Here is a 19200-nt window from a genome sequence, read left to right as displayed (position 1 = left end):
AATTGCAGTTACTGGTAAAGTCTGACTGTCCAAAGCACCTACACAGTGGCATTAGTATACCCATTCTGGGGCACTCTTTAAAGGGGCAACAAAGCCATCTGCCATCAATTCTGTTTATTTCTGTGTTACATGTGCATTCTAAAACAAACAGCCCTAACCTTTAAGGCAGCATCAGATTTGTCAATGGTGTTATTTATGTGGCTAATTCATTAGCTTCATTAGCTAGAGATGACATTGGAAAATATAAATTTTTAAGTTAAAAGATAATGAGCTAGACCAGAAAGTTATCTCTTATTTAAATGAGTAAGGCTGACATTTAAACACATGAAATACTACTAAAATTAGAAATACTGGGTTCCTAAGGCTAATGCCCGCATTAGGTTTTATCTTCCGATCAGAAGAAACAGTTCTTTCTGCAGTTTCTAAGGTAGAAATTATCTACCTTAGATAAGTATAAATACTGTTAACAATCCTTCAAAACAAAATGTTTTTACTATGTCAAATGAATACTATTTGGATACAAAAGAGGGGACTTTTATAACAAAAATATAGATGAACTATAAATGATGCAAAGTAAAGCGACAATAACAAAACTCTAAGGACAAATGTTTGATGTGCATCCCCAGAATCTGTCACAACCATAAAGCAAACATCAATGCATCTTACCTCTATCATTATATGAAAGGCGTGCTTGTGAAGAAAAAACACAGGCAAAAGAAATTACGATTCATATTCAAAATGAAATGAAAAATGACACATCAGTTACAAAGGTGAAAGAATGATTTAGCTTTTTAAGAGTTGACAGTGATTCAATGGACTATATTTTAAAGATAAGAATGAAAAAACACATTCCTTATAACCAGAGGAAAGTGTTGTTTTAGAAAATATAAGGAAAAACCTTTGGATTATACCTATTAAGGTGATAGTAAATAAATTCTGATGTAAAAATAACTCCAAACTACCTAACACAATGGACTCAAGCCAGCGAGTAAAATAAATTTTAAATATTATGTATTACTTGTAAAGATTTTAAAGTCTAAAATGTTAAGTGTGAAGAGGCAATTCTGGGGACTACGGGAGCTGCAATAGGCTTCTGAGCAGCAGAGGGCAGTGTTGCCTTTAACAAACACCAGGAAACAGCCCTGAGGAAATCAGTTCTCTCAAACCAGGGATTCTAAGAGCTTTAATGAGTGTGCATACATGTGTAGGGATGTGTGCATGGAGGTTAGGGGGCCACCTCAGGTGTCATTCCAAAAGTGCCACTTCCAAGTGTCCTGGAACTCCCCACGCAAGCTAGGCTAGCCAGCAGGCCCCAAAAATACACCTGCCTCAAGTATTTTAGTGCTGAGATTACAAACATGCAGCATCACACCCAGTTTGCCTGCCTGTTTGGTTGTTTTTCTTTTCTTTTTTTTTCTTTAATTATATATTTTCTTTATTTACATTTAAGATGTATTCCCCTCCCTTTGTTTCCCCTCTGAAAACCTCCTATCTTATCCCCACCCCCCTGTTCACCAACCTACCCACTCCGGCTCCCTCCTGACATTCCCCTACCCTGGGGCATTGAGCCTTCACAGCACTAAGAGCTTCTCCTCTCATTGATGTCCGACAAGGCCATCCTGCATATGCATCTGGAGCCATTGGTCCCTCCATGTGTACTCTTTGGTTGGTGGTTTAGCCCCTGGGAGTTCTGGGGGTACTGGTTGGTTCATACTGTTGTTCCTCCTGTGGCACTGCAAACCCCTTCAGCTCCTTAGGTCCTTTCTCTAACCATTGGGGACCCTGTGCTCAGTCCAGTGGTTGGCTGAGAGCATCTACCTCTGTATTGTCAGGCACTGGCAGAGCCCTCAGGAGACAGTTGTATCAGGCTCCTGTCAGCAAGCATTTGCTGGTTTTTCTTTTCTCTTCCTTCCATGTATGTTCTAAGGATCAAACGTATATGCTGTTCACGCTTTATAAAGCCCCTTTTGAGTTGTGATGTCTTTCTAGCTCTAGGGTCTGTTTGTTTGTTTTGTGTTGTATTATTTTGGGTTTTTTTGGTTGTTGTTTTGGGTATTTGTTTTTGTTTTATTTTGAATTTCTGTTTTCTGTTTTTGTTGTGGTGGTGGTTTGGGTTTTCAACAGTTTTCATAAGAACCTATGAAATTTCCTACTTCCAGTGAATGAACTACCTCACTCACCTTTTTGGAAGGTACTAGGTGAAACACAGAATAATGCTATGTGTGTACTTAGGAAAGACAAACCAGGAAGAAAACACAAAGAACAATGGCCAGAATTAAACAAAACCTGGTGATGAACTATCCCTGTTACAAACCTCCCTGTCCAGCTGTAACAACATGAATAAATCAAAATAGATCCTAACAGAACAGGATTTAAATGACTTAGTTCACAGTCTGAATTAAGCATTTGTTTGCAGTTCAAAATATGATTCCAATATTATAACAACTTTAAATTTTGGAAGTAAGTAAAAGTAGTAGTCCCCTGGAAATAAGGATCTAGGCACATTTCTCAGTCTGAGGATAGTCAGGCAGTAAAAGAGAACAAGTCACCACAAAAGAGATAGCTGTCTGAATTTTAAATTAAGTAAAATACATGTTAGTCACTACTGGGGAGCTTGAAAACTCCAAACAGATAACCACATTCCCTAGTTGCAACTATTTCTACAGAGAACAGTACCACTTACAAACAGAAATGACAACTCACTTTTCTATACCAGTTGTCTGCTGGACTTTCATCCTGTTATATCATCCAAGGCTATTCATTATCCATCAAAAATCCAGCTTAATCCTACCATAGCATGAGAGAGCCTCTCTTTCACAGGGACTGCAAAGGCACAACAATCACTGCGATCTTGCTTAAGCACAAGAACGTTCAGAGCTAAAGATGTCAGTGAAAGCAAATGTTGCTCTTACTCTTAGAAAGTATTATGCCTACTCAGGAAACTTCCCAACTAATAAAGAGAATAAGCTATAAAATACCCAACACAAAAAATAAATGAAGATAAAACCAAGTCTTAATGTGATAAAAATAGGAAAGACAAAAAAATAAATAACTAAAATAAACAGATTTTAAGTATAATTTTGTTAGATATACTTCTCGATAAATGAACATTAGAACAAAAAGACACAAAGTAAATAAGAGGCACCAAGGACATGCTTTTTCAAAGTAGAAATTGTTACAGTATATAGTCAAAGCAGGCAAACTAGATCACTGACTATACAGATATAAGTTCACCAAACAAGCTGGATTCCCAAAATGGAAATGGTGGCTTTGAGTACTCAGCACTGAAACTGTAAGTAGCTAAAAATCAAATCAGTACCTTAATGCCAAGTAATTAGGTTTCCAGATTAGAAAGAGACTTGCTGCTTATCAAGAAGGAATGAAATTACTTCCAAACATCAGAAAATATAATACTTCATTCACCCTTTCATTTATTTACTCATTCAAACAAAGTTTGCTGAGTACACTATGTCAAACACTAACTCCCTCGGGCTCTTAGGAACTTCACAACAGATAGACTAATCGATGATTTGCAATAAGAAATGTATAATAAAAACTAAAAGCCATAGAAAGAAGTCACTACCTTGTTGAGTATCTGTAAGTCAACCTCACTTAAATAAGCTGGCTAGTTTTTCCATAAGGAGAGCACCATGAAGAAAATACATAAATAAGAACAATCCTTATCCTTGAATGGGAAGTACTAAGAGATGTCCAAGTGGAGCTATTTGGTAGGCAGTTAGCTATGTACATCTAAAATTCAAGTAAATCGTTCTAAAAATACAGACTTTTATGTACTACTCATAAATACACATATAATGTATACTACAAACTTTATTTAAAAAATAAACACACACACAGAGAGAGAGAGAGAGAGAGAGAGAGAGAGAGAGAGAGAGAGAGATATCTTAAGTGTATCTAGTTAAACAGATAACTAGTTTCCAATTATATTTGACACACAATAACAATGTCTTCTTACGACTATCAAGTGTGCATACTATGTGAAAACTGACAAATTCTGAATGTGCTTTCTCTTAGACATTTATCATATATTCTTAGAAATGTCACAAGTCTTCATTTTTTTTAGACTATCAACAAACAAGAACAGAAAAATCTGTAAAGAAATAAGACAGTAACTTCAGAACAAATGTTTCTGAAATAGAAAAAGAGAGGCATAGATTAATGGATGAATAGATCTGATGCTGTCAAATGGGTCAGCCATGGCTCTGTTAATTAGAGCCCGAATTTCTTTGTAATTTATCTCCTTACTTTTCCTAAAAACAAACAAACAAACAAACAAACAAACAAAAAAGCAATGTGGATAAAATAAGGGCTCTGAAAAGATTCCCTATTCAGTTGGCAGCACAGGTTTGCCGGCACTGGGGTGGAAAGTCTCCAGGAGATACAGGGAAAGCCTATTCTCCTCCTCGTTGCTGTTTAAAAGCTGAGGGTTATGAGTAGCTATGAAGAAAGCTTACTTTTATCTAATTTAACATTTATTACCTCTAAGTGAAGATGAAAAATGAAAATGAATGTGTGAACATAGAAGTAAATTCTGGTATGTGAAAATTGTTTAGCCATCAGGCTGTATAGTCACAAATAAATCCTTTATTCAGTAAGAAACCCTGAACTCTAATTAATTTTCCTTAATTTAGATTTCTATGGACCCCATCAAATTATTTATATAAGCTGTTCAATCAGTGGAGAGTAACTCCCGACTAAATGGCAGACACTGTCACTTGGGCCAGGACCGTAAGTCAGGTCATTTTTCCTATTAGTGCCTTTTCTCATCAACAGAAAGGACTTGACAGAACAAATATTTCAGAGTAGTACCAGCAGTAGCACTTTCTATGAAAGTCACTCCTGGTCAGTTCTGAAGCTGTAACAAAAGGACAATGAGAGTTGACATTTACTGAGCATTTTACCACTGGTCAACACCTCAAAGGCAGTTCTCTGGGCAGTACAGAATGCCAATCAGATCTTTCCTCCACTGCCACTCCCTGTGGAATCTCCTCTCCTTCATTCCCAAACAGCAAAGCTAAATAAGCAACTTGTTTCCACCTTTGCTTGGAACTGTGAGCTCAAGAGGGAAAGCAGAGAGCATCCTGCCCTATACTAAACAGTGTGATTAGTGCAGGGCAGGTCTGAGAGCAGGTATGCCAGTGCCAAAACCAGAAGGGCAGCCTACAGGACTGACTTCATTAACAAACCAACTTTCCTTTCCACTATTAGTAGAAAAGGGTTTTAACGGCAACCATCAAATTGGGAAAGGATATTCACCAACCCCACATCTGATAGAGGGCTAATATCCAATATATACAAAGAACTCAAGAAGTTAGACCCCAGGGAACCAAATAACCCTATTAAAAATGGGGTACAGATCTTAACAAAGAATTTTCACCTGAAGAAATTCGGATGGCCGAGAGGCACCTTAAGAAGTGCTCAACATCATTAGTCATTAGGGAAATGCAGATCAAAACAACCCTGAGATTTCACCTTACACCAGTCAGAATAGCTAAGGTCAAAAACTCAAGAGACAGCAGGTGTTGGCGAGGATGCAGAGAAAGAGGAACACTCCTCCACTGCTGGTGGGGCTGTAAGATGGTGCAACCACTTTGGAAATCAGTCTGGAGGTTCCTCAGAAAACTGGACATGAGACTTCAGAGGACCCTGCTATACCTCTCCTGGGCATATACCCAAAGGATTCCCTGGAATGCAATAAAGACACATGCTCCATTATGTCCATAGCAGCCCTATTTATAATAGCCAGAAGCTGGAAAGAACCCAGATGTCCCTCAAAGGAGGAATGGATACAGAAAATGTGGTATATTTACACAATGGAATACTACTCAGCAATTAGAAACAATGAATTCACAAAATTTTTAGGCAAATGGTTTGATCTGGAAAATATCATCCTAAGTGAGGTAACCCAATCACAAAAGAATACACATGGAATGCAATCTCTGATAAGTGGATATTAATTAGCCCAGAAGCCCTGAATGCCCAAGGCAAAAATTGCATAACAAATGACTCCCATGAAGAAGTATGGAGAGGGTCCTGATCCTGGAAAGGATTGATCTAGCATGGGAAGGGAATATAAGGACAGAGAAAAAGGAGGGAGGTGATTGGAGAAGGGATGGAGAGAAGAAGGTTTATGGGACATATGGGGAGGGGGGATCCGGGAAAGGGGAAATCATTTGGAATGTAAACAAAGAATATAGAAAATAAAAATATTTAAAAAAAAGGAAAGAAAAGGGTTTTAAAGCAGTGGCACAGCAAGGAATAAAGGAAGAAGTCTAGGATAAGGTTCAGGAAATGAGGCTGGTGCAGAGAAGCAAAGAAGATCTGCCTATCCCTGCTAATACTAGCTCTCCAAAGAAAGAGGAAGTGTGCCCTCTGGTTTACACTTGGGAGTCAGTCCACTTCTAGGCTGACAAAAGGAAATCTGCATTCCAGATGTAAGAACTGACTGGGCCACCCGCATTAGCACTAGTGTGCTAGTCACCAAAGCTCATTCTCGCGGCTTAAGTAAGGTACTCAGCTTTACCCTAACACCTGGTCTTTGCCTTCCTCTCAATCTTTTTGCTTTTGGATACAGAATTCTCAGTCAACCTCCAAATAACTATATTAAAGCACTTGTAAGTAGAAAAATAATGTATGTGCTTGGTGAGAATAGCTTTTCAAGCTGTGTATCTATCAATAATTTCTAAAAATTTTCCTTAAAGTATATTCTAAATCCATATGTAACTTTAGTCACAGAATCAGAAAACAATTATATATCACAGTGGGACACAAAAGGAAAAACATCGATAGCAACTTTGCACCATTCTTTAAAATATACATCTACAAAGATGTACCAGTTTAAAACAGCATATCATATTTTAAGCATGGTTGGAAATACTCAATGAAATATAGATTCTCCTATCAGAAATCTCATACAAACTACTAAACTGGTAAAATGTGTATGTGATATATATGTATGTGTGTGTGTGTGTGTAATATAATTATTATGTATACACATATATTATACACATATATCTCAGTATACCTTAAATGTACAAAATTTGTACCAACACACACTAAATTTTGGTATTTCTTGAGCATGCAATAATAGCACTTTACTAAGTTTCATTTAAAGATATGTCTTTTAATAGCACGTCAAGCTGAAAAGCTATTTTTCTATACTATTATAGTCTATATAAGGAAAATAGTATATTTAATAGTTCATGAGAAACAAAATGCATAAACTAAAACAGATGAGGCCGGAGAAAGGTATCCAAGGATGTACACCAATCTTAAAGCTATTACAGAAAGTGATAAAAGAAATGCAAATGATTTCTTTCCCTTTTTGCCACAACTCCTTCTAAATAATTTGTGTCTATAAATCAAACAAGGTCTTGTTTCAAGCAGAAGAGAAACAACACGTATTAATAAACCGTAGCCATTAAAGCTGCCAACCTATTTTGAATAACAGCTTCCTCACAAACTTAAACAGTCCATCCTTCAGGACAATGCCTTAAAACAAGAAAGTAAACAACTCAAAACAGTTTCAGGAACTACCTCAAACTGACCAGATTCACTAGGCCCCTCTCTGCCAGAGTAAGCAACAAAAGCTGATTGTTCATCTCAGACCTAACAGGCTAAGCTGTAAAGAAGAGCACACGCTGAAAGGAACACTCTGAGACCGGACCAGCTGCCTAGGAGAGGTGGCAATCAGCCGAGCTGTCTAAATGAAGTTTGGACCAGAGTCACTTTATGAAGGACTCTCGAACCTGCTGGGCACTCCAGGTTCTGAGCTCTGTGAGTGGTCACCCATACTAGGGTGGGCTTTGGTAATGTAGCTGTCCTTGAGTCATGTGTGTTCCTATAAGTGACACATTGATTGTAACCCCAATCAAACTCTTGGTCCAACAAGATCGACTTTGATGATATTTGTTACTTTGGTCTGTTGAATAGATATGTGTGTTGTATCTGCCCAAGAAAAAGTTTGTCATACAATAGGAATTCAAATGGATCAGACCTGAAAACAACCTACTTCATGTGATCCACCTCCACAGTGTTAGAAAATCCTACACAAGCTGCCAAGGGAGAGAAGTAATTTAGAGTCTTTCCCAGGTGTGACACCTCTGAACCTTAATAATAACCAGCATGATGAAATGCCCATCAAGATGCAGTAAGTGTAACCAACAGCATCTGACTGCACTAACGTCCCATTCAACAGGAGGAAATAATTCCTGATACCGGAAATATAGCCAGATTCCCAGGGCTAATGAAGTCATGGACCTTAGAAAAGATCTACTATCACTATTTTGCTAGGTCAGCATAATTCTTTACTATAGTCTAAATCTTATTCTTATAAGCACAGAGAAGCTACCACCTCTCACCAAAGCTGCCTCTCTCTACAGCAAGTGGAGACCAGGCAGAGATTAACAGAGTGTGGAAGCGGAGGCTAACATGCGCATCCATCAGCGGCTCTGTATCTGCGGCTCAGAGAACATTACTCAAGACAGGTGGGACAATTTTAAGAGCTAGAGGACCAGGAAGTCTGTTGTAAAAGTCTTCCCTAGAAATGAGTACAGAAACTCTCACGAAAAAAGAGAAATTTCATAGGATTTTACCCCTAAAGAATGAGGCAATTAATAGGTGCAGAGAGGGGAAAACTAGTCTTTCCCAGGGATAAATTTGCTAACTAAGGAATCTGAAACCATACACACAAACAACAAAATCTGACTCAGCAGACTGTATCTTTACATTTATGCATACATATAGGTAACAAAAGTAGTCAGAGGACTGGAAGCTGTCAATGTGAGGGTGAGGCAGGGAGCAGAGGGAGGAGCTGGACGAAGGGAACTTGGTGCAGGCCTGCAGGAGGAAAGCAAAGGGGAAAGGGAGGGCGGAATTATATTTTAAGAATGTATTTTAAAAGGTATGCTTCTGAAATAAATGCTAAACATTATCAATAAAATTTAGTAAATTTCCCTACATCTTTCCCAAGAGAGAAGGGAGCACATTTTCCTAAACGGGCTTCAATGTTACCCCACAACTTGGTTTCTCACTCCTTTTCAGTAGCTGTGTATATAATATAGGTTCACAATCAAGAGAAAAACCCTACAAAGCATGTTCAGAGATGACCTGGTTTCTCAGAGGGTAGTAACTTGGCACGGCATGTGCTATCATTCTATTATTGCTTTAATATTAAGGTCATGCTCAACTTAGGGATCCCCAACATATGAAAGCCCTTACTCCATCTCAAGCCAGCAACTAGACAAAATGTCATAAAGACTAAAGAAGGTGATGACACTTTAAAAAGAAGAATGTTGCAATATAAAAGAGCTAGATATATAGCCTTTTGAAATGAACCAAAAGCTAACTTTGTATCTTATTTAAGATAAGCAATTTCTACTCTAATCTTTACCTTATTAAGTGGCAGGTATTATCATCATGAACACAGATCTTATAAACAGGAAACATAAGTTAACAAACAGTTTTACTGAAACCACATTAACTCTTTACCACAATACGGCTTGATAACAGAGTCAGTCTGTCAATTCCCTCATGTTCATGACTCACTAGCACCAGAAAAACCAGTCTGCATTCGATTTACTCACTGCAGACGAGCTTCTTCCTATGTGTGGAAAGAGTTTCAGCATAAGCAAAAGAAAAGTGACCTATACAATACAAAGTGAGAGGCTGCTTCTTGAGTCTGGGATCATGTCACTGTCTTTAAAAGCTAGGAATATTTCACCTTATTGTACATCCTCCAAAAATGCAGATTTTATCTTGAGGAAAGGTTCTAAAAGTATCTGAATGTTTATCACAGGAATTCCGGGGATTAATCTTACCATCTCAATGAGACTCTACAGAAAACAAATTCCACACTGCATTCAGTACGTGCAGGATGGTCATCTCTCACAGACACTATAAACACAGCTGCTATACACTTTGTCTTCAAGAAGCTTAGGAGTAATGAACTAGGATACAACATGTATACAGATTACTCTGAGCTTTTCTCTCCTGGGATTATTTATCTGAATTTAAGAGGAAAGAAATATAATTGCAACTGTAGATGTGTAAACTAGATGGATTTGGGTATAGTGTGGAGAAAATTCATCAGAAGACGGTGTATAGTGGACCACATATGATGGGGTGCAAAGCAGTAAAAGTCCTTGAGTACTTTTAATCACAGAAGCAACATAATCCAACATGTAAAATCCTATTCTAGCAATAGCAGAGGGGACGAAGAGCATGAAAGCAAGAAAACCAGCAGTGCGGTCACAGAGACATCCATGACCTCACGGGCAGACGTGTTCTGAATACAATACTATCAAGATATGAATGGGTCTGGGAAATGGCAAAGCTTTGAGCATTAGTTCTCCAACTTTCATCTCAGATGTCACTGTAAAAGCAGTGACACCATGAAACAATGGTGAGTTAGAAAGAAACAACAGTAGATTCAATTATTAATGACACAGAGGCATGTTTGTATCCTTAATCATGCTAAATTATTTTATAGTGAATGGTTTCTGTTAATTATAAAGAACCATAATTTAAAAGAAACAGATTTTTCTTTTCTGTCCTAATATCTCTGAAGATAATACTAATAAAAATACTCTAGATAAATGACATCTTTACTATAATAACTCCCATCACTTAGCTGATATAACCAGCTTATTGATATTGCTAAGGTCAAGTCCTTACAAGATACCAGTTTATTCATAAACCAGCCATCAGCTAAAGATTTGAAAGTTTCTCTAAGTAGTAAAAATACTATGCTATATTCCTAAAGAACTTAAACAAGGTGCAAAGAAAATGTTCTTGGCAAGATTGCAAGATCTTTTCCTAACAGGTCTTTTAACTGGGAAGGTGGGCACCTAGCAGGTAAAGTACAGGCATGCCCATGAGCCTTTAAGTGTATAGTCTATCTCACCCGCCCACTCATTACTACTTCCAAACATTTTAAACAAGGAGTACATACTGGTAAAATCAAACCAGCAGCCAGAAATTTCTGTCTATGACCCAATCACTTGTTCAAAAATATATTCTACATTTGTAAACACCTTTCAAAGGAAAGCCCATGAGTCTGTGTCTTCTGTACAGCTGTGATGTGTGGTTTTTCATCTTCATAAGAGGCTAAAATGATGGCATTGCTCACAAACTATTCAGAATCTAAAGCAGTAAACTAAACTAGACAATAACATGGTACAGAGATGACAAAGAATTACCGAAATAGTATTCAAAAGTATCTGCTCTCTGAAAAGAGGGGCGAAGCAGGAAAGCAGAAGACGCAAAGCTTGAAGAGTATCTTGGGTTAGAGTCCAGCTTCCATACTTGTAAGCTTTCAGATACCACAGTTTATCTGTAACCTAATACTATGTACTAAGCCCTGTGAGACAAAAAATAATTAAGCTAGTGCTTATTAAATATATGTTATCAACAGTACCATTCTACACCTTCAGACGTGTGGATGAGGAATGTGAATGTTTTAACAAATCCCAAAGATGATACTAATATACCAGCATCACAATTTAGAAGTCAGTGAAATGAAGTCCTTTGTGTGTTTGTTTTGTGTATGTGTGTATAATTATTTGTAACACTACCCTAGAACAAGCACTTAAATAATCAGTAAATGATTGATGTAATGACCTCCAATTATTTTTAAATTTAAAAGAATTATAAAATTTATATAAAAACTCTCACCAAAAATGAGACTTAAAACATGCAGTTACACTGTGTCAGAAAAAGTCTGAGGTGACCAGAATGAGATTCCACATAGAAAACAATGCCATTTTGCACACAATTTAAAATCCAAAGAAAGTTTAAAGTCAATTCAGGGTTGTCTTTTTTATAAAAATTTGTCCATGCCAAGTTACTCAGCCACAAAAGTGACTCCTTGTTTCTCAGCATTCCTAAACACAAACAAGAATATCAATAGCAACAAACATATGAAAGCCAGGAGAGGATACTTGTAACAGGTCTTGGTCTATTATTTATGAATTGTACCACTGTCTTTTCTTTCTTACAAAAAAAAGTGTTAAACTCTTAATTGGTACTTCTTATGAAAGTCATCTAATACACACACACACACACACACAGAGAGAGAGAGAGAGAGAGAGAGAGAGAGAGAGAGAGAGAGAGAGAGAGAGAGAGAGAGAGAAACATCTTAAACATCTTAACAACACTTGCATGCCAGTACTGGATCTACTTCAATGTTCTATCTATAACATTATATTCATGTTCAAAACTTCCTTTAATAAAAATTCCATCAACTATATATAAAGTTCCCTTAAATGTGTTTTTGGATTTTTCTGTGACATTTAGGAATCTAGGGTAATTTCAGAGAATTAATAGGGCACAAAGTACTTTACTTTCTCTTCTAAATTTAGATATTGAAACAAAATTTTAAAGTCATTGACAGAAGAATGGAAGTTATCTACCACTGGGTTTATTTTTCCATATGCATTTTTCAAAGATTACAGATATCAAAGAGCTGATGCAACAATATATTGTTAGGTATGTTATGTAAATAATGCCTAGAGAGAGGAATTGTTCTTATCGTAAAAATACCAGATTTTCCTAATTTCTTTTATCAAGTTTTACCATTTAGCCTACTAATATAAGAACACAGTTAAGCTAAGAGGCCCAGAAGTCCCAAAGTATTCTTTTTTTTTTTTTATTCGATATATTTTTTATTTACATTTCAAATGATTTCCCCTTTTCTGGCCCCCTACTCCCCGAAAATCCCATAAGCCCTCTTCCCTCCCCCTGTTCTCCTATCCACCCCTTCCCACTTCCCTGTTCTGGTTTTGCCCTATACTGCTACACTGAGTCTTTCTAATCTTAAAGTGTTAAAAGAAACAAAGTAAAAATTAGGATTTAAAGATGGCTCAAAAAAGTATAAGCAAGTTATCAATTTTCTTGGACATTTTCATTATTAGCTACTTCCATGAAAAGTCCTGTGTGGCACTGAACTAATGACAGCACTCTACATAATGGATAATAAAGGAAATCCAGGGCGTTTAATCTCATTACCCAGTTTACATTTTCAGAATTATTTTTGAAGTGAGTAAAAATCAAAGACATTTTTTAAAGTTTTTACTATCCAATTAATATATACTATGCTGTAAACAAATCAACACACCTGAATTACCAGTAATACATGGTAAAAAAATATTTCTCTGCAACTTTTACTTGAAAGATCTTTATAGATTTATATCCCTACAGCCTTTACAAAACTTCCCTTTTCCATACTTTCTTACCTAACTTTATGGGTCATTTCTAACAGTCAAGGGTGTTTTGGCAAAGGCTCTTTTAAAAGGCATTAAATCTGAATAGAGAAAAGCACAGAACAAAGAAGATCCTGAGACCACTTGCTCATCATTAATAACTTCAATATGAGAACAGAGTGTATCCATACGTAAGGGATGGAGATAGAGAAGCTACAGAGAAGGCTGGGGATGATGTCCAGACCCGACTCTACCTCAACCCTTAAGAAGTTTACAACATACAAAATTAGTAAGATTGCAATTGGCTATAGTTTCTATGACAATAAACATTCCAAAATGTTTACTCCAAAGTTTCTATAACAATAAACATTCCAAAATGTTTACTCCAAAGAAAATAACTAACATACCACTCAATCATACTTCAGTTAATACTTTTTAAAATATAAAATGTATAAAAGAAAGTACAGGACAATAACTTACTTGAGTAGGAACAAGTACAGGAGGGTAGGCCATCTTGTGATGTCTATACACCCAAAATGCACAAATGACAATCCCGGCAATTAACATAAGTGGTACCAAGGAATATAGCAGGATGTTGTAATAGGGTGGCTTCGGTGTGACAGGATTTGAAGTAGCTGCAAAGGAGGGAAGAGGAAATGGCTCGGATTTGGTCTACACAATCCTATTTTAAGTATTAATCATAGTTGGGAGCTCGGGGTGGGGGGTGGGGAGGGGGAGGACAGATAGAGTATAAGAAAGTAGTAATAAATTCAACAACACAAATGTAGATTTTTCACTATATACTTACGCTGTGTGACTTCCATCTCCGGAAAATAAGAGAACTTTTCATTACACATATTGCCCTCACAGCAACAAAAGTACACTTCAGGGCTGTCTTTTTTTTCTATACAATCAGTCCTATTTAAAAAAAAAAAAATGAAAAAAGAAAGAATAATTAACACATATAGCATTATATTGACCACACAATAAATGTGTTTCTTCTTAGACAGGAGTCATTATATTCAAATTCAAGGTATTTGTGAGTATCCAATAATCAACTCTTAAAATTAAAACTGTTCCTAGACTTCTGTTGCTAAATCTCAGCAGAAAAAAATAAACAAGTATCTGAGTGTATGATGATCACACTGACTTCCTCAGACTATTGCTTTAGTGTGGTTAAATGAACAATCCAAGGTAACTATCTCCTTTGTTTTCTTTTTAATTATGAGAGAAGCTTGAAGAAGAACATCAAGTCAGTGAGGCAATTTAGTCTAGGAGTTGCATTTCCTCATGGGAAATATAACTTCCAATTTTGTGAATATTAAAAACTGAAAACTAGATATAAAGCTAAATAAATACACACATTCACTAAGTGATATGAGCTTGTAACTCAGGAACAGAAATAATTTCAACATCAAAGACCAAAACTAGCTTTTCTCACAGTAGTAGATTTACAATTCTTGAACAGATGAACAAAATTGTATTTTAAGAAAACAAAAAAGCAGAGAACTAATATAAACAATAAACACATAGGACCTCATCCCTCAGTCAGATTACAATCAAGACAAACTAAATTAAAATAGAAAGCCTCAACCTCGATGATGAGTTACCCATGAGAAACAAGCTTCAATCAGCTACTAAGAAACAGTTATATAAATCTGTCCTTTTAAAATCAACTTTACTGCTGTCAAACATCAATGAGACTGCTTTGTGTAGCATTCAGCAACAACTGAGACAACGCCAGAAAAAAGTTCAAGTTTAAGAGCTAATGGCTTTACCAGGATCAAACTTTAAAGAGAATCTATTAATGTCAACTTAGAAGAAATTAAAAGATAAGTCAAGCTGTTTTATAAGGAGTATGTAATTTAAAATAGTCATGCTTCCAAGCACTTAAAAAAAAAAAAAACACATAAGAAAATTCCCTTTCTCATACTATCATTTTTGTTCAATTGATTTATTCAATCAATTGTAGAGCATAAATACTGAATTCATGAATTTCTATATTATTAGTATTTAGACCCCAGAAACAAAGCGGGTGTAGTCATCACTGAGAGCAAGCATTTTATACTGAGTAATGCTCTCCGTGTGGCTCCAATTAATGGCTCACTAAGCATCTCAGTACTGCCTGGTTCTCACACAAGTAAAACACTGAGCTGATGAGAGGCAAGAAGTACAGGAGTTCTCAGTACACATGCATATGTATATACATATACACATATGCATGTGTGCACATGTAAACAAACACACACTCACAGCTTCCTCACATGAGCTAATAAAGACCAGTTAGAGTAATGATAACCCCTACATTATTTTCTACTGTTTTCCCATTTCCTTTTAAAGTAGCAGGTATCACTTAATTATGCACCTATACTAATAGTCAGAAATACAGGTAAAGAATTTAAGTATAGAGAAATAATTCTTGGAAGTTTTATAGACTTTAAAGCATAACCCAAATATTAAATATGTAATTAAATATGTAATTAAAATGATTATACTTTAATGTATCATGGAGCTAATTTAACTTTCATAATTTATTCAATATATGCCTAGGTCACATATGGCTAATCAATCATCCACTGTAGGTAACTGAGGCTCCTGGAAACAAACAGAATGGTCAGCAGCTATAGCACAATTTCTTGGGTCCAAAACAGCTGGTTACCTAGGGCTGTGCAGGCCTCTACCATTTCACAACACCCACCCCTAGTGCAAAAGTTGCAGGCAGGCAGGAAAATGATCAGTCCAATATCAATGTCCCTTCCTATAGAAAGATCAGAAGTACTCAACAGTATTAACATTTATTTATTCCAGTACAAAATAATTTAAGTAAGAAAATATAGATTTTATATGAGTTTTTAGTTCTGATGTAATTCTGAATGTCAACATAAATATCTCTTAGGATAAAACACAAAAGGCCCAATTTCTTCCAAATATATAAAGAAGAAAACTGAATGAAAACTGAGCACTGCAACAAATCATTATTCCTCTTTAAGGATATACTTTTTAAGACATATATTTTCTTTTAAAGCAATTATTAAATTGGCATTAAAGCTCACAATGCTAATAAGATGGTAAAAATTATTTATATAGACGGGTTCTCACTACTTATAGATTATTCAAAACTTATCAAGAACGTAGAAATATAGTATGTTTATTACCTAGAAAAATCTTGTCACTGGTGACTGTTACGATGGTCTTCATAATTTCATCTTCAAAACAGCAAGAAATACTTACTTGAAAATCCATGCATTCATCATCTTTCTTTCCTTTTTCAAGGCAGGACAGAGAGAAGGAAAGTCACTGAACTCTATCACAAAAATTAAATACATTCTTACCTGTCGTAGCAGTTGATATCATCCAGCCAACAACCTTGCTTCACTATTTCAATGGAACCAGAAATATTCTTCCAGGTAGCAAAACAATGCCGCCGTTTATCTTTATCACCATAGCAAGGCTCAACACCAGTCTGGTTGGTTCTGTCTCTTTCCCAATTAGCATTAAAGAAAAGACACTCCTGAGTTTCTGATCTGCCAAGTATAGCACCTGTAAGATAACAGAAAACGTAGTGTAACTACACTTCCTAAGATCAGGGTTCTGAAGAAGGTAGCCACTTAAGGTGCTTTTGCAATGTCCAGAGCTCCTCTCTGCTAATGCTGCAACTTGGCATTTGCATCCCCATGCTTACAGCATAAAAATAACCGCAGTAATCTAAATTGGCTACGTATATCACAAAATTTCTGACAATGTCAGCTTCATTTAAACACACAAAAAGTAGCAAAAATTGTTAATTTTATTACATTTCAACTCTTCATTGGTTAGACCTCCATTTTAATATTTTGTATGACATAACACAACCTAAGAAAACTCAATTCTCCTGTATAGTTTGGCTGCAGCTCCTTCAACTCTGTAGACTAAACAACCCAGGGCCATGGAGACTTTCAAATCTGCAGACATGCTCTCAAAAGTGAGTCTGGTAACTCAAAGGAAACAATTTATACTAATAAGCATTGCCAGTAGTAAAATTTGAATCTGTTTGTAAAAACAGGACTTGTGAGAGACATGCATTTACTAGAATTGGGATAACATGTGATAGTGATATCACTGTAATATTAACAAAAGTGGCTTCTGATTCTGAATAATGAAATGAGCCAATCAATATCCAGAAGATCCACATAATTCAGAGAATCGTTACTTTATAAGAAAAGTAATGTGAAGTTACAAAGCATTCATGTATAAAAAACATTCAAGGTGAGAGGGATCTACTGACTTTTAAAAAGAGGCTACTTCATGAATTTTGGTTTCATATAAAAGAAAAGATATAACTCTCTAAATAAATTATTAAAATATTTTCTTTTTTCTAACTGGTTAATTGTGCATGGATAAATCAAAATAATACAACAAAGTAACATACATTGGTAGCTAAATAAAAAAAGATAAGAAATTCCATTGTTTTCTACTAAAGGATCGTGAAAATTATAAAAACATCACATTTCTTTTTGATTCAGAAAACAATTTTCATAAAGATTTCTTTTACTAATGTTGAATGAATACTTGCCATTTAACAAACTGCATTTTAAGATGTCCTTTTTTCCTATGGAAAACATACACTCTGCATTTAAAAAAAAAGTTATTGGGATAGTTGTGCCATGGACAGGAACTATCAGCCCAAAAGGCTCATGTGTTGAAGATTTGATCCCCAGATGTGGCATTATAGGGAGGTGACTAGACACTGAGGTCTCTGACATAACCAACGAGTTAAACCTGCGTTAGTGCTGAATAGGATAGTATTTTAAAAGATCCCTGGGGGCCTAGTGAGGTAGGTCACTTGGGACATCTCTCACTCTGCTTCATGTCTGCCATTAAATGTGTCGCTAGACTGCACGTTCCCAGTCAAAAGGTTCACATCTGTACTCAGGACCACAGCAACGAAACCAACCAACAAGTGGCTGAGAAAAGAAAACAGGGATCCGGCATAAATCTTTTAAGTCATTGACAGCTGGTATGTTGTCCTAGCAACAACAAACTAACACAAGTTTCTTAATTCTAAGAACCTAAGTAAGTTTTGAGAACAGCTGTTCTACAATGTACTAACAGAATGTACTAACAGAGATGCAATTATGAGTTTGTGGTGTCTATGTGCAGAAATGCTGTCATGAAATGACATAGTGCAAACTATATGATAACTACAGCATCTGTATTCTAGAAAAGGTCTGCTGCTACTACTATTTATCTGGACATATCAGCAACCATTTTTTAAGTTATTTCTTTTCAGAAACTTGTTCAAAACACGAGCAAACCAAGTTTCTCTCATACTAAAAATTCTAAAAGCATGTACTGCCCACACTCTTATCTTAAAACAGGGACAGCGTTTTTGTAAAGGTCCAGACAGCATGTATTTTAGGCTTTGCAGGCCATATGGTCTGCACAAGCAACTACTCTGCTTGTGAAGTACAAAAGTATCCAGAGACAGTAAATGAATGAACAGAGTTTGTATTCCAATAAAACTTTATTTATGCAGATTAAAAACTAAACTTTTTGTAATTTTTAACATCTCACAAAATATTATCCTTGATAATTTTTCCAAACACTTTCACGCTGGGATACATCTGGCCCACAGGTTGTGTGAGTAGCATCTCCCTCTTAAAGCACTGCCATTACCAGCTCCAAGAGACTGGCTGGCCGACCTTTGTTTGATTTGTTAGATGGGTGTTCTGATTGCATTTCTCTCTACTTAACTCAAGGGATGGAAAAGAAAGCAATCCTGGGAGGTGGGGGGAGGGGGGACCTGGGGGGAATAGGGAAAGGGGAGGAAAGGGGAACATGATCAGAAATTGGTGGTCAGGGAGCAGGAGAGAAGCCCTGAGGGCCAGCAGAATGAATGGGAATATGCAATCTTGGGGAGGGGGAGGGGGCTGGAGGATCCTCTTGGAGACAGTGGGGAGGAGGAATGGAATGAGGAACTGTGGGTGGGTGGGTGGAGGGT

General features: G+C 36.4%; 1 protein-coding gene across 1 annotated transcript in view; it reads right to left on the bottom strand.

Annotated features, from left to right (window-relative positions):
- Positions 1-19200, bottom strand: part of Acvr2a (activin A receptor type 2A) — an 82375-nt gene that overhangs the window by 16798 nt on the left and 46377 nt on the right. Inside the window, exons 2-4 of the mRNA XM_052182450.1 lie at positions 16553-16760; positions 14029-14138; positions 13701-13855 (exon numbers count right to left, since the gene is read on the bottom strand). Of these exons, the coding sequence (XP_052038410.1) occupies positions 13701-13855; positions 14029-14138; positions 16553-16760 (473 nt within the window). The remainder of the gene's footprint in view (positions 1-13700; positions 13856-14028; positions 14139-16552; positions 16761-19200) is intronic.

This window comes from Apodemus sylvaticus, chromosome 5 (genome assembly GCF_947179515.1).
Source record: "Apodemus sylvaticus chromosome 5, mApoSyl1.1, whole genome shotgun sequence".
NCBI classification, from domain to species: domain Eukaryota; kingdom Metazoa; phylum Chordata; class Mammalia; order Rodentia; family Muridae; genus Apodemus; species Apodemus sylvaticus.
The sequence above is the reverse complement of the archived record's forward strand: the minus strand, read 5'-3'. Positions and strand labels throughout refer to the sequence as shown.